This window comes from Serinus canaria, chromosome 4, assembly GCF_022539315.1.
Source record: "Serinus canaria isolate serCan28SL12 chromosome 4, serCan2020, whole genome shotgun sequence".
NCBI lineage: Eukaryota > Metazoa > Chordata > Aves > Passeriformes > Fringillidae > Serinus > Serinus canaria.
In genome coordinates, this window is record NC_066317.1 from 62,910,703 (window position 1) to 62,926,775 (window position 16,073).

At 36.4% G+C, this 16,073-nt stretch overlaps 1 protein-coding gene across 1 annotated transcript in view; it reads left to right on the forward strand.

The window, feature by feature from the left end:
* The window catches only part of POLN (DNA polymerase nu), an 89,399-nt gene that overhangs the window by 14,463 nt on the left and 58,863 nt on the right, over positions 1–16,073 (forward strand). Inside the window, exons 8-14 of the mRNA XM_050974105.1 lie at positions 704–764; positions 960–1,024; positions 1,809–1,892; positions 2,278–2,367; positions 4,381–4,437; positions 5,238–5,291; positions 5,501–5,566. Coding sequence (XP_050830062.1) covers positions 704–764; positions 960–1,024; positions 1,809–1,892; positions 2,278–2,367; positions 4,381–4,437; positions 5,238–5,291; positions 5,501–5,566 — 477 coding nt within the window. The remainder of the gene's footprint in view (positions 1–703; positions 765–959; positions 1,025–1,808; positions 1,893–2,277; positions 2,368–4,380; positions 4,438–5,237; positions 5,292–5,500; positions 5,567–16,073) is intronic.

The following is a 16,073-nucleotide window of genomic DNA, read 5'->3' on the forward strand; positions in this document are numbered from 1 at the left end:
TTTTCTGCCTGTGATCATATACCTGGAAAAGTGCCAGAATTTAGGGATACACCAGGTTCTGGTAGAAAGGGCATCACAGTTTCCCAGGGATTGTTTTTGAAGTTGCTGGTAGTAGGTGTAGGGCTGGGACCATGAGGTGGTGGAGCCATGTTAATGTGGGTATCACCAGTGTGGTGAGCAGTCCATGAAGGGAGGCAGCAGGGAAACACCAAAGCCACAGAAACACTGAGATTGAACCCACAAGAGTTTCTGGACAAATCAGGTTGGTTCAGTGGTTTAAAAAAACTCCAGACTTTCTGTTCTCAGTAAGTAATTTGGGGACATGACCCTTTCAACTCTTATTTTCTCCCTAATGAAAACAAAGTTATGAATTATGAATGGTTGCCTAATTGTTCAGTTGAACAAAGGAAAAAGGATAACCGTGTGTCCTATTATAATGAAACTTAGTTTAAAAAGAAACTGTTTAGAAAAAATGTATATATATTTCTTTGTTAGCATTCTTGTACAAAATAGTTACTATTGCAAAATTCCTATTCCCCACAAAGAGAAGTGATGGCATTTAGAAACTATAATTTACACTAAGTAGTATTTAATGCCACAAACACATATTGTCGTGTAAAAAGGGAATATAAAGAAAGTAAAATACTGCTCACTGGGAAATACTGAAAAATACTGAAAAATATATTTATAACTTACTTTACAGGCTCAAGGTTTGTGGAACTTATTTTGCACTTTAGAGCTTCCACTTATCAAAATTCTGGCAGGTATGAAAAGTTCAGTTCAAAATATGAATCTTCACTATTTTCACACAGCTGCTGACTATGCCCAAGTGGAATGTAATTCCTCTGAATAGGAAATGTTATCTTAGCCTCATAACATCTGTGTGAGATTGAGTTTCCATTTTATAGTCTAAGAAAAATGTAAGATTGAATGTTCTTAACCTAAAATTGTATTTACAGTGATGGAAACACACAAAATATATGTGAACAAACAAGAACTGAAAAAAACATCAGAGCTTCTAGGGGTAAATTTTGTATTAATTTTTTTTTCTTGAAAACTATATAGCATCATCTTTGTGCTTTTACTGAGGATAACTGATTAAAAAGAGAAGGAACTTTTGTCACATTTTACGTGATAGTGTGATGTTTTTAGTATATAATTATAAATGATTATATTTACATTTTAGGATACTTCCATATTTATTTGCACAAGTAAAAGACACATTTGAGTCATCAGCCTTGCCCTGGAACTGAAATTGCATTGCAAAATGCACAGGTCTTTCTGGGTTATGTATTGTGGAGTAAAAATGGTAATGACACTTTCGGAACCTACAGTTTTCAGTACCCATCTTCCTGAGAAGTGATAGACTTCTCTCCCTTTTTTTGTGAACAATACACTCTTTAAATGAGTGTTCTTTGATAAAAATAGCTACAAGAGAATCCTACTTTGTAACATAAGATTTGACTAGATAATCATACTGGTCTGACAGATTACTAATTTATCGGAATAATTTGCATAGCTGTGTTTCTCACAGATCTCTATAGGCTTCAGTAACCTAAATTCTTTAACCAGAACTGTTGGTACTTCTTACTACAATAAATCCCCTTCCCAGATCATAAAGCAATATAAATTAAGGAGTATATAAACAATCTACTCAACCAAATGTTGATAGCTAGCCGTGATTACACAATATCAAGTACTCAATTTTTAAATAAAGGTCCAATATTCTCATTAACCTTTGAAGCAAGCAGCAGATATTGAAGAAAATAACAGTGCAAGGAGAATAATTTTGAAGTTGTAATTTATAGCTGCGGCTCAAAGAGCTTGAACAGGAGGCTCATGAGGCTGCAGGAGAACGATTCCTCTTGACCAGCAGCTGTCAGCTCCGAGAGGTATTGTTTGTTTTACTGTTTCTGCTTAAGGTGTACATTCTATAGATTTATTGATACAGGAGAACTGCAAAACATATATATCCTTAGCACTTCAGACTAATTCTATATTAATTATTTTCTGCTTTTAATGAAGGACATCTCAGTTTTTTGAATAATATGTATTTGAATTGTATGTGCATAACTTATGCTCTTTTTTTAAGTAAATATGTCACTGCTTCAATAGCTCAAAGGTAAAGATTTTCAATTCTGTGTTTGCTCTCTTTGCTACAGCATGCTCTATTTACCTTGTAACCTGTTTTCTTTTTAAGTTCAAGCACCTAATAATTTTCCTTTCTACTTCAACACTTGAAACACTGAAGGATTTATTGTCTTTTTCTTACTTTAGGTACTATTTGATAAGTTAAAACTCCATACCCTGTGTGAGAAACTTCACAGAACTGAAATACAACAGCTCGTCTCCACCTCAGAAGTTGTGGTGAGAGAGGGAAGGATTTTAAAACCAGCTGCATGATTTAACAAAACTTCTAAGTTATATTCCAGTGAAATCGTGATTTTTCTAGATTTTTTTCTAATGATTGTGCTTTATTTTTGTATTGTACTATTTGTGCTACAGTTACTTGTGCCAGAAAAGAGACTTGCACTCCATGGTGGGGAAAAGCTACTGAGGGTCTCATCTGAGCTTCCTTTTCTCCAGGCTAAACATACCCAGCTCCTTCAGTTGTTCCTTATCAGACTTGTGCTCCAGACCCTTTTCCAGCTCTGTTGTGCTTCTCTGGACTCGCTCCAGCACCTCAATGTCCTTTTTGAAATGAAGGATCCAAAACAGATCATGTTACTCACTGCTGAGTACAGGGTGACAGTCACTGCCCTGGTGCTGCTGGCCACACCACTGCTGGTCCAGGCCAGGTGCCATTGGCCTTCTTGGCCACTTGGGCACACCTGGCTCATGTTCAGCCACTCTCACCCAGCACCCCCAGGTCCTTTTCCACGGGGCCCTTTCCAGCCACTCTGCCCCAGCCTGTGGCACTGCAGGGGTTGTTGTGGCCCAGGGGAAGGACTCAGCACTTGGCCTTGTTGAACCTCAGATCTTTGGGCCCACTGACCCAGCCTGTCCAGATCCCACTGTGGAGCCTTCCTGCCCTCCAGCAGATCAACTCTTCCATCCAGTTTGGTGTCATCTGCAAACTGACTGAGGGTGCTCTTGATCCCCTTGTCAGATCATTAAAAAATAATTTTGTGAAGATAAAAATAGCAATGGAGATTCTTGTTAGAAGAGAAAAAGCCTCTGTGCAGCTGCACATGTTTCTGATTTGGTGCCACAATTGTATTGTTCTAGTTTATATAGGAGTTAGAATATAGTGCACAACTCATTGCTGAACATGAATACCTTTGGGGAAGGTAGAAGGGTAATATTTGTTCCTTAAGAGGGAAATTGCACTTTTCAGTCAAGTGTCTGAACTACCAAATATGATATCCAGTAACCTCAACAGTATAACCATAAACCCCACACAGTACTCAAGGAGAAGGAGGTTTCATAGATCAGACATGTAATCTTGGAGGGTGACAGAGAGCCTTGGGAAGTGGGAGGCATCAGTGAAATAGAATTCATGTCACCTTTTTGTGGGAGCATAGGATTTGTAGCTATAATCAAAGCAATGCCTTTATGTAGTCCAGTATTCTCTTTCCAACAACTACTGAGACTTGGTTATTTAGAGAAAGGGAGGATGAAACCTTCCAGGAGATAGATAGTAGACAATTAATCTTAAGATGTTAGTTTCTCCCTAGTAGCAAGAATTGTATTTTAAATATAAATTTTAGTACAGTTGCATATATTTTTCATCCTGGATTACTGTAGTTCCAGGAGTTTTTTGTTGTACTTATAAATATCTAATCTCTATTTTAATAATTTAGTTCTTTTCCTCAACAGAATTTTTGAGAGTTTCCGATCAAAGTAATCAGAAATATGCTTTATTTAATTGGCTTTTAATTTGACAATTTGAATTTCTCTTCAAGTGTTCTTGGAACTTTTATTAAGGCATGAACAGGAGAAATTCTCCTCTTGGACTATGTGTGTATAAATATGTATGTGTGTATATATGTGTTATTTTGTCTACTTCCATCATGTTCTCTCTTGCATTGGTGCTGTATAGCACAAAAAACAATCAAAAGGGCCATAAATAACACACACACATCACACCCCTGTGTTATCCAAGTTGCTGTGGAAAAGCTTTTATGTCTATGTGTCTTTTTGTCCCTGTGTGGGACAGGAGGGAAAATGAAATGGGAAGGAGGAATCTCCATTCTTCCTAATGAAGGCTTCCTTGGGCCTGGGCTGGGATTGCTTGAAGGACATCATCCTTCAGCCAGTATTTTGTCCATTCAGCTTGTCAAGAAAATTTCTTCCTCCAAAATGTGTTCTTGTTAAAGATTGTTTAATAATATAGCTTCAAGGAAAGAATGTCAGTAATTCACATTCTTGGTTTTGCAGCTAAATAAATTGCAAGATCTTCATCCTTTGCCTAAGATAATTTTAGAATACCGCCAGGTGAGCTGATACTTTTTCACAGAACGTCGTTGCATTAGAGCAAAATTTAAGAAGACAGATAACAAATTCATAGTTAAATAAATAAATAAATAAATTGACTCTAGTGACATTTCATTCAAATACTAATTGGAACTTAAGACTTGCTAAATTTTAGTGCTTATAGTTGTTTGCTCTGTGTTAGATTATAGCTAGCAAACAATTGTACAAGGTTGCAAAGACAATTGGAGAACTTCACTGTTAAATTTGTGTAGTGCTATGAAGCATACTTTAGCCAAAATGTCTGGTTTTTGAGTTCTGAAGAAATGCTTTGCATAGAATGAAAGAGATAACTGTTTATGGGGAATTTTGGGATGACAGGCCTCCTGAAAATCCTAAATGATCTGCTCTCACACTTAATCATCAAGTTTTTGGTGAATGAGCTTCCAAGAATTTAAAAAACAAATTAAAAGTTTAAAAGTTTGTGGTTTGATTTTGATTTTTTAAAATTTGTTTGTGGTTTTTTGTGTGTGTGGTTTTCATGTAATTTATTGACCTGGGGGCATAAGATATAAAATAATAAATTCCGATAATTCATTTAATAGTATCTGCAAAGCTCTATCTTTAGCTTATAAACAAGCACTTGCCTAACTTACAGGAATAGGTTAAGCTGTCAGTGAGTATAAATCCATTACTTACTCAGATAAAACTGTCTTTAAAAAAGAAAAGTCTTCAACAGGATGCATTTGAAAATTAGGATCTTTAATTTGAAAAATCTCTTATTTTTGTAAGTAAATATTTATCTTAAATTTTATGTATTTGAGGTTCATAAGATGAAGTCAACTTATGTGGATGGACTACGAACGTGCATGAAAAAGGTAGAAATATATAAAGTAGCTTGTAACATCCTAAAAAGATGTAAAATGATTGCAGTGTTTACAGTCTAAGAACTTTTTAACAGTATTTCTTTTATATTTTCTTGTTTTGATTGCAGTGAATTTTTATTACTGATTCTTATATTAAATAAAATATAGTTCTATGTCTTCATTCTTTATTTTTTTCTGGTTTTGACTTTACTTGATTACAGGGATTCATTTCCTCTACTTGGAATCAAACAGGAACTGTGACTGGCAGACTTTCAGCCAAACATCCTGTAAGTGAGCTTATTGGAAGATTTGCATTTTAATTGAAATGAAAAATTAATATCAATTGTACAAAATATGTAATATTTTTAACACAGAAAATATTTGTTTTCATGCAAGTCTAGCAGGTGCTGTATTGTATCTAAATGGTGGACAGAAAAAGCTTATTAAATGGGAATGTTACTGTAGGACATCTGTTCTTAGACATATTTTGTGGTATCTGTGATTAAAATTAACATTGTAACCTGAAGTAGAGGAGTACAATTGTGAGCCATACATGTACCTGGGATACTTCCTTGTCATGAATTCTGGTGTTCATGAAGCACTCCTTGTAAAGCATCACTGAGCCCTGGAAAGTGGGTATTACAGAAAGAAAAGGAAGCTCTCTTCTTCTGGAACTTGGCTTCAGGCCTCCTAGCAGTAAAGGGCTCAGCTGGCAATGCTGGTGCTCTGGAACTCTTGCTTATATGGCTGTGGCACTTGGGCTCTTTGTGCTTCCTCTCTTGTCTATGATGATCTCTATGTACATGCCTGAAACGTGTTTTATTTGATTTTCTGGACTGCTACAGGCTTGAGTTGTTTGTTTTTTTTTTTTGTTTTTTTTTTACTTTCCACAAAGTGGCCTTTCAAGGGCTTACTTGAATGTATTCCATGATCCCATTTCTCTTGGTGTTTATGACACCCACTAACCTTTGGTCAAAGGCCTTTGTGCTCCCTCTGTCACAGCCTGTCACAGGCCTGTCCTCCCTCTGTCACAGGCTGCATGGATGAGAGTGCAGGAGCTGGTGTGGGACAAGATGGGGCTGCAGAGCTCCAGGGGCTCGAGGAGTAGGTGAGAGAACAGCAGAAGAAAAGTAGTGACTGTCTGTCTGGGGAAAGTTTCTGTTTGATTTAACCATGGCCTTTTCTTCCAAAGACCCGGCCTCTGGCCCTGTGGGTGGCTGGGGACAGATGCAGAGATGAGACTTGTCTCAGAAAGGCTAGAGGGGATCTGTGATGATGCTGTCCTTTTACCTTGTGCCCCAAAGTGTTGTCCCTTCCTATCCATGCAGATTTGGGTACTGCTTATCTCTGTGCAGGACCCAACCTTAAGTTTCATGAGCACAAATGGGCTAAGGAGGTTTCTGCAGTCTTGGAGAAAGGCCATGATCTTCACAGCTCTTTGTGGGAGCAGAAATTTAACCTTAACAGTTGTGAGCCCTTTGCATGGATGGGCTGGTGTGGCTCCTGGCAAGTCCTGCCTGGAATGGTGACTTTGGGTTTCTGACAGAAACCTGTCCTGAGGGGTTCTCACCCTCACCGCACTAGTGACATCCTTAGCTTTTCTTTCACGTGTCTTCACAGTTCATGTTTCATTTGCATCTTCCTACCCTCATGCTACATATTTCCATACAATTTGTCATCAAACAATTTATAGGAAGTGCTTATGCTTTTTGCTGAGTAAAAATTGGTGTTTAGGATTCTGAATCAACAACAGAATGGGGAAGTGTTACTGTTGCTCTCATTTCTCATGCACCCAGACAGGAAAAAGTGAGAGGAAAAGATGATCATTAAGGTCAGAGTTTGCTGAATTCTCTGATGTGATGCACAGGCATTTCCAAGTCAGAGCTGAACAGACAGCTGTCTTGAAAAACCACATGCAACACAAAGTGACCTTTGGCCTATCGTAGTAAAAACGACATGAAATCTATTTTTCTTAAAGTTGTTTTTGTTCAAAATAATGCTGCTAAAGTTAGCATCCAGGGTTACCTAAGGCTGGCTTTTCCTTCTAAGGAAAAACATTGGCATGGCTTTTTTTTGTTAGAAATGTTTACCATCTGTTTCTGAATCATTTATTGATATGGAAGATGTACTGCAGTGCCCAGTCACTTTGCTAAGTGTTAAAGGATTGGGAAGATTCTTGCCAGAAATCATAAATACTGGAGATATTTTTGCAGTTACTATGATATTATGTCAAATTTTAGCTGAATTTTTTGCTGAGGCAATTTATTTTTAACTGTTTTAAAAAGCTTTAACAAGTGAATAAAGCAAAAGATAAGTGTGAATCAGATTCTGTGAGAATTCAAATGGAAAAACGTCCCATATTCTGCAGTGCTTCTGAGAGATGGGATTCCAAACAAAGATTTCTTTATCTTTCTTTTGTTTTATAATGGTGATGGATCTATCTGTCCTCTATCCTTTAGGGCATTTAATGGAGTTCAGGAGGGATTTCCTTGTAGGTTTGAGAGGAAATGACTAGACATTGGATACAGAGCAGAATTTCTTTTTTTAGATAAACTGTCATTTTCTTTCAGACAGTTTCACATTTGATATATGGATGATGTATATTTTTGGCTTTATGTGGGTTTTTCTCAATAGATAAGTTTATTCCCATGAATTTTTATGACTTTTGTGTTGTAACAGCTTAGAGGGGGTTTCTTAGCAGCACTTTACTTCAGTGGCTCTCCATGTGTTCATCTATTTTAGTTTAACTGTATACTTCATTTCTTTTCATTTGGTTTCTTCCGCTACAAAATGTGTGCTGTACAAATCATGTTTTTTTCACAAATAACTGTTCATGTATTATTGCTAAACTGGGACACATTTGATCTTGCAGTCTCCTGTTACTGCATTGTAGATGTCTATTTGCTACATTTGGAAAACTTGAGTATCTGAAACCTAAAAGTAATTGTAAACCCTACAAGTTATTTTATAATGTATCCATGTGCTAGTTTGTTTTTTTTCTTCCCTACCATAGATTGCTTATGACTATTAAGGGCATTTAATTAGGTTTATTATTTGAATGTGTTATATTCAAATTGTTTTTGTATAAATGTATTAGTCTTGTCTACATTAGGGTGCTTTTTGATTATATTACTCATAGATAATTTTTCTATTATATATATTTATGACATTCATAAAAACTTGTTTATGTTCTCCAAACCGACCTGGAAATATCTCTTTTCAGTCTCTCATGTTTTAAAGCAGAAATAAGTCAAGACACAAGTGGAAAAGCGTAAACCCAATTAAGATCAACCCTCTTTCAGAATGAAAAGAGAGAAATCCTAACTTGAGATATAAAGATTGCATAAAATTAGATGTTATAATTTGGTTTAAGATGTAAATTTCAGTGCTAGAATCAGATATTCTGTATTAAGGTTTCTTTCCTGCAGGCTTCTGCAGCAGAGAGAACTGAAATGCTTCTAATAGTTTATGCTTCTCTACTTCAGAAGACGTTTGTATCATTAAATTGAAAAGCATAAAGTGGTGGGCTTCAGGGAGAATTTCCTTCCTTTTAGTAACAAAAAGTTATGCTGAAGATAAATAAAAAAAATTCACCTTCTTGGAACAAGTGGGGAAAAAAAAGCATTCCTGTTTTTCCTCAGGAAAAATGCTTTTACAGCTTGTCCAGAAATGCAAAGAAATAAAATAATATAACCTATCAATCAAAGAAACATGTTAGCCTATAATTTGGAAATCAGGAACGTAATTTGAAAGGGAAACTAATTAGGGCATATTGAATGTTAACATGCTCAAGGAAGGATTATAAAGAACCCTAAATATTGCATATATCTCAATCTCATCAACAGATATAAGATTTTCTGGTGGTGAATGCACCAGAAAATAGAGAATAGAGAATTGCATGCTTGTTTATTAGAAAATGAGTGTTGCAAGTAGTATTTGGAATATGAATAATGAATTTAACATCTGGTTTTCATTCTGAGGGGAGAAACTCCCTTGAAGTAGAGGCCCCTCTGAGCAATTGCCATCCAAAATGAGTCTGTTCTTTCAATTAGCTTATCAAACCAGTATTTCTGATTAGCCATACTGTATCCATGTTATTTCCCCTCTGGGCACTTTTCTTGGAGTGAAAAATTTTCCTAATTTTCTCTGAGATAAAATGGAAATGTGGTTTTGGCATAGTTTTGGGATTCTAGACAGTGTGGATGGGATGGTGCTTGTTTGTCTCCCTTTTGTAGCAGAATCCCAATAGGTCTTCCATCTTGCCATCCCCACATGTGCACTCCCAGCAGGGTGGTCTGACAGAGTTGTACTACCAAAGCCGTTGTGACAGCTCCAAATTTCAGGCATTTTGTCTAAGGCCTTGTTAAGGCTGCAGGCTGATGTGTGCTACTATAAATATTCTTTCTGGAAGTTTGAAGTCTGTGGTCACAATTGGATTCCAGCAGAAACAGGATGTTCTGCAAGGTGTTTCAGTAGTGATGAGATTCTGTACAGTCTTGTTTTATCCCTGCCCCTTTCATTCACAGCTTTTAGAAGGTTTGGCAGAGGCTGGTGCAATGTGAGGAATCAGACTCCAAGTCTGGGAGCAGGGATATGCTTTCATTTTGCTGTTGTTTTTTTTTAACTCCCTCCCCAGAAATGAGCCAAGGCCTTGGCTGCTTTTGAAACTGCACTGATAGGAATGAGATTTTTGGGAACTTGTTTTCATACGCTGTCCCATGGAGAAGATTATTTACTTAAAATGAACAAATGGTATGGGCCTTACCTTTTCATTGATCTTGGAGTGTATTTTCTATTTTTTTTTAAAGTATGTTTATTGGAAAGCACTGGGAATAGAGACATGTCAGACACGTTACAGGTTCATATAAAGCATCTTGTCTAAAGCTTCTATAATGTCATCTAGGCTAACAAAATCAGTTTTTAGTAAGTATTCCCTAATATGGGCTTTGCTTATAACAAGGGTGGGTTTTCTTAACAGATGTGAGAATGTCTGTGCTTTCTTGGGCCTTTAAATTAAAGCAATTTGATGTTGAATTTTCTAGTCGGTACAAACCCCTGTCACTCAGATGAGCTCATGTGCTGTTAGAGAAAGCCAGAGTGTGCTTGTTGATTGTTGTGGTTTATTGGTGTTCTCTGAGCATCTTTTGCATTCAGAACATATTTTTGTGCCATATTTATTTTCAGTAGGTTTATTCCAATACCCTTGAGTCAGTCATATGGTGGTTATTACTGCACTAATAGCACTAAAATAGTATCTCATTTTATGAGTGGAGTTATGATGTTTTTATAGTCTCTTTTGTTGTTGGTTAGTGGTTTTTTTTAAGTGATCTTAATAAAAGCTTTAAGAAACTATATATGCAGTATTGGAGACAGAAATTCTCTATTTCCTCTTCCCCAGTCATCACAGCTGAAGTTCTATGACAGGAAAATTGCTCTGAAAAATGAGTGAATGGCCATGTTGACGAGACTTTGGTCTAATTACATTTTCAGGATGAAATTTTACACTGCCTTAACATTGCAATAAAAAGTTCTTAGGTATTAATGTGGCAACTATAGTGTGGGAAGTCAGTGTTGGTCACATTGTAACACTCTTATCTGATGCTCCAGAACATCATTGTGTTGGTTTATTACCCAAATGCAGAAACAAGATTTGCTCTTTGTTCTCTCAGCATCTGGACTACAGTGTCCTTTTCTATGATATATGCACATCTTTGGCATTCTCTGTTCCAAGGCTCCTGATTTGTATAGATTCATTTATCTCATGGTGAGTGGGTGTATCCAGTACATGGACAACCTTTTATAGCACAATTTGGCTCACTAAAGCTTGTAGCATCATCTGGGCTGTCATTATTTAAAACAAGCAGTTCAGTCCTGTCCTCTTCTCGTGTGTTTGGGATCATCTTTGCATGTATAATTGTTCTGTGTGTTATTTAAAGAAAGGTAATGTGCAGCTGGTATAAATCTGCTTCCTTGACGTAATAGCATAAAAGATACTTGCATTTTGTTTATGCAGGATAAGGTAGTCTGTCATTATTTCTTCTACAAGCTAAACATAAGCACAGAAATAAACAGCAATTAAAATTGGCTGCTCAAAAAGGAAAGATTCTATACAACTTGGAAAAAAATCAGCCTGAGTATTTTTAGCACATTATGAAATATTCTACTATGGAGGCTGAAATCTTCCTTCACTGTCCTTTAGTTTCTGGCAAAATAAATTCTCACATAAGCTTAGATTTGTAGAAACGGGGAAGAAAATGTTCCTCTAAAATCTTCCTATGCTTGAGAGATGACAGCACTGCATACTTCCACTTGTTTCTTTTAAATTAGAAGATAATATATTTCAATCCAGTATGTATAAATAAAATTGTCAGAATTTACTGCTATTGAGTGGGCATTACTAAGGTTGTTGATTATATGCTGATTCATTTTATCCTTTAAATGACCTTTGCCACTGATCTTTTGGGAACGCTCCAGGTGAAAGCCAAAGCTGTGATCATATTGTAGAAATTCGTCTTGGTATAAAACTACAGTTACTGCCAGGTTATTTTCCTCTATAATATGAAGGTGATTGGAGCAGAGAGCTAACAAGAATCAGAATTAGAATCATCCTTGCTAAGAAGCTTGTTTTGATTAATGTAGCTTTCACTACCTTACAAATTCAAAGTGTTTTAAAGGAAAGTAATTATAGTAATATCTATTACTGGAAGTATTCTGTTACATGAGTTAATCTACGCACTTTGGGGTGTTTCTTGGAATTTTATTAAGTCTGATTCCATGTAATCTGAGAATAGTTAAAGAGCAATATTAGCATGGAGTTTAGCTTGCAAGAAACAATTAGTGTCATTCACTGATAGTCTGTCATAGTCGTTCTGCTGCTGTTTATTCATTCACACTTCAACTCCTGTCTGGGCACTTTTCTTGTGCCTGAGGCTGGCATGTGCAGCATCCCCTGATGTCCCCATTGGTCACAGTCACTGGGCCTCTGTAAGCTCTCAGGAGTTTCATGGAGCCCATGTCCTGATGAGGTAATTTTTACTGTCCCCATCCATAAGACAGTTGCTCAGACTGAATCTTCAGCAGTGTGCACAAATACTTATGTGATCTTTATATTAAACATCTTTGTGTCTATTTGTTACTTAGTTTTCTGTTGGAACTTCTTGTGAATTGATTAAGATTTTAGAAATTCTGCCTGATGTGTTTTTTTTGGTTTTCATATGAAGCACTCCATTAGAGGGAGTTTTAGATATACACTGTAGAAACTACTCAGAGCTTGGAGACTTATGTTCTGACAGGACATTTAAAATAAAAATCTCAGACACACAAATTATGTCTTGTCTTACAAGCTCTCAAAAGGGGGAAGTGTTACTATATTTCTCTGATGGCTGAATTGCTGTTTGCAAAGACAAAATACAGTCTTAACTCAATCTCAGTGTAGCTTTCATTATGTTTTAACATAGCAAAAGTATTTAAATAGTTTATTTTGCTATGTAGTGTTTTTCTACTGTACAATCATCTTCCAATTCGTATCTAAGAAAAAATTAAAATATCTGAGATGTCTGACAAGAGCAGAAATGAAGAATGATAAATAAATGGTTGATAGGGAAAGATCAAAATTTAGATAGATTGAAAGAGACTTCTTGTCTTGAATGGACCAGTTTTCACACAGTAATGATTTTCCAAAGCTTTGTCATTGGCATTCCAAAGAAATTCAGGAAAATGATCTCAGTAGCTCTACATTCCTATTATATTCATCTTTCTCTGCTGACTATTATTTTTATTTCTGTGTCAAAAAGTGGAAAATTTGCCAATTCTTTATTTCTTCGGGAAACTTTGTGCAGAGTTTTGGATATGGATGTGCTCTCCCAAGCTGGAAACAACAGTGGGAAAAAACCAGTGGTTTGTATAAGGGTTGCTGAAGATGGACAGAATAGGACAGGGGTCATCTTGCTGTCACCCCCATGGCCTTGCTGTCCATAGTTCTCCTGTCCCAGCATGATCATCCACTGGCTCCAACTCTTGGGAACTTACAGTTAATGACCACTTCTGTAAAGTCAGGAACTGTCCTTTCCTTACTGGAAGCAAAGAGACATTACTTACTTAGGTTTCCTTAACTCCTTCAACCAGCCTCCTGTTCACAGCCTTTTAAGAGGAATTCCCTGCTAACATATGCTCAGCAAATTCCTCAGTATGTGGAACAATCTTGTTTGAGATGCTAAATTTTATCCTTTTCATGAAACAACCGTTCCATCTTTTATTTTAACAGTAAATGCTCCAGCCTGGAAATCTTGCAATTTTTTGTGTGCTTGGAGGCCTGGTATTTGTACCTTTGGACAATATTCCCTTGACACTCTTTGCTTTAAAGCTGTAATATGCAGCTCATCTAAAACTATACAATATTTACTATCTCCAGCTGCCACTCAAGGAGTTGTCTCTATGCCTTAGCATTGTTTTTTTTCACCAAAACCAAGTTGTATCTCCTTAGGGTTCATCCCAGAGTTTGAGCTTCCCATATTAATGAATATTAGTGTAATAGAGCTGGTATTCTATGTATATTTTTCTTTCAGGAAAATGAAATTAAATAAGTAATAAAATATAGTTAGTTTATATATGGGAAACAAAAGCAGTCTCTTTCTCTTGAAAGATACAAAAAGCTGTGTATATACAAACCTCCTTGCTTGCTGTGCAAAGGTGAAAATTTTTTACAGAACACAGATTTTAAATCAGTGAGTAATTTTTTTTTCATTTTAAAAATAACTCATCAAAACCTTTTTCATATGCTGCTAAATCTTTATTACCTGAGATCATTGCCAGGTCTGAATTTCAAGGAATATGGCAGAAAGATAATTAGTTGTAGGAAATCAAACACACTATTCTTAGAGCCTACTCTCTGAAGTAAGAAGTCACGAATTTTGCTTGCCCTTTTTTCCTTCCTTGTGTTCACATCTTTCAAAGCTGATTAAGCTTGTGGGAATGGTATGAATAACTTCTAAGTTTCCCACTTGTCTGATGTCTAAAAACCTTGATAATTCTTTGCTGCTGGTAAGGCAAGAGGGTAGTGCCTTACCTTCGATTGATTTTTCTCTGCTGAAAAGTGCAAACTAGTACCAAAAATGAAGGAACCTGTCTCCAGAGGTCTGTATGATTTCCTTTGACAAGGAAAATAGATGTGCTTAATTTTCCACAAGCCACTAGATGGCGATTGCAGACAAGTCAGGATTTGCTAAGGAATGCATGTACCTATCCATACCAGGCTGGCATTGCTATGGTGACTTTGTTCATTTTCCTATTTTCTGTGTTTATTGAGATCCATGCCATATTTTAAAAATTAGATCTTCAGACTGTCTTGAAATTCTTTTTCATATAGAAGTCACAGAAAATAGCTGTTTATTCCTTTAGAACTATAAATTAATGCTAGTGTGGGCAATAATTAAATGTGGCAATTTTTCAAAAGGTTTTTTAAAATTATTTTTGCAGTGTAATTTTTCATGAGTGAGTTGCCTCCAGCTTGAGAGGTGCCAGATAAATTGAGTGAGTTTGATGTTGTGAGTGACCTCAGGACTCAGTCTTTTCATTCTGCGTTGCAAAGATGCTCTTCTAGGCAGGGTACAGTTTTCCTTCCTAGTTCTCCAATACCTCTGGCCTTTAACAATGGAGCAAGTGAAGTGTTGGTGGTTAAGGAAGCAGTTCACTGAACCTGTGCTTAAATTTCTTCTCAAACTGGTTAAATGTGAGAGCACAATTTATCATGAGGTGTGGTCCCATGTAGAACGATGAAAGACAAGGAAAAAGAGTGAGAAAATTTTGAAGAAGCAAATAAACCAGAGGGAACAGTAAAGAATAACAAGAATTTTTTTAAAAAAGGGCAATTAGAAATTAAAAAAAAAAGGCAGTTAGAAATTTGTAGTGTAAAGCTCAAAGGAGTTTTCATCCACCTATCTATTAGCATTGTAATGAAGTCTGGTCTTACAGACCAAAGTCTTACTTCTGCTCTAAAAGTATTACAATGCTAGTCATCAAACAGATGCTGTGGATTTAAAAGCTTACTTTGTGTTTCATTGTGTAGAGCGGAGTTGGTGTTCAAAGAGAATAGTTGTGGCCTAATTATTCTAATAAACTTTCTGGAGAAGAAGTTGCTAATAGAAATCGCAGGAACTTTTGACTTGCAATGCTTCAGTTTTTGCTGGAGTGCTGCATTTCATGAGAGAAACTAGAATTTTGCTGTTCTGAACTTTTTTCAAATGGGAAAGAAAATCTGTGTATTTCTCAAGTATGAGGAAATAATTGGTTTCTCGAAGCAACATCTATTAGAGCTATTAAATCTTACAAGATCACAGGCCCAGTAAATTTGATTATTTACAAGAAATGCAACTAGCTTTTGCTATTTGTTGGCACTGGTAGCCACTGTAAAGCAATAATTAATTCCTTTATTTTGCTCTGATGTTTGGCACTGTGCCTCTAACAGCAGGTGGATTGGTCACCACATCAAAGGATATGTACGTGATAACTTTACCTGTCTAACTCCTTCCTTCTGTTTGGTCTAACTCCTTGGCTATTATTTAATTTCCCTTGTGACACATCCATCCTGTATACATTTATGAATGGATATTCTTATCTTAGTAGTAAGTTTTGTCTCTGTTCTTTAAGTAAGCTCATAGAACAGTGAGGGAATTAGTCAGAATCCAATGCCCACAGAATAGTCAGCAGCCACATCTGTGCATTCCCATTTATTTCAATAACTACCTGTTACATTGCTTTGTTCCCCTCCCTGGTGTTTGTAGGGCTTCAGAATGACAT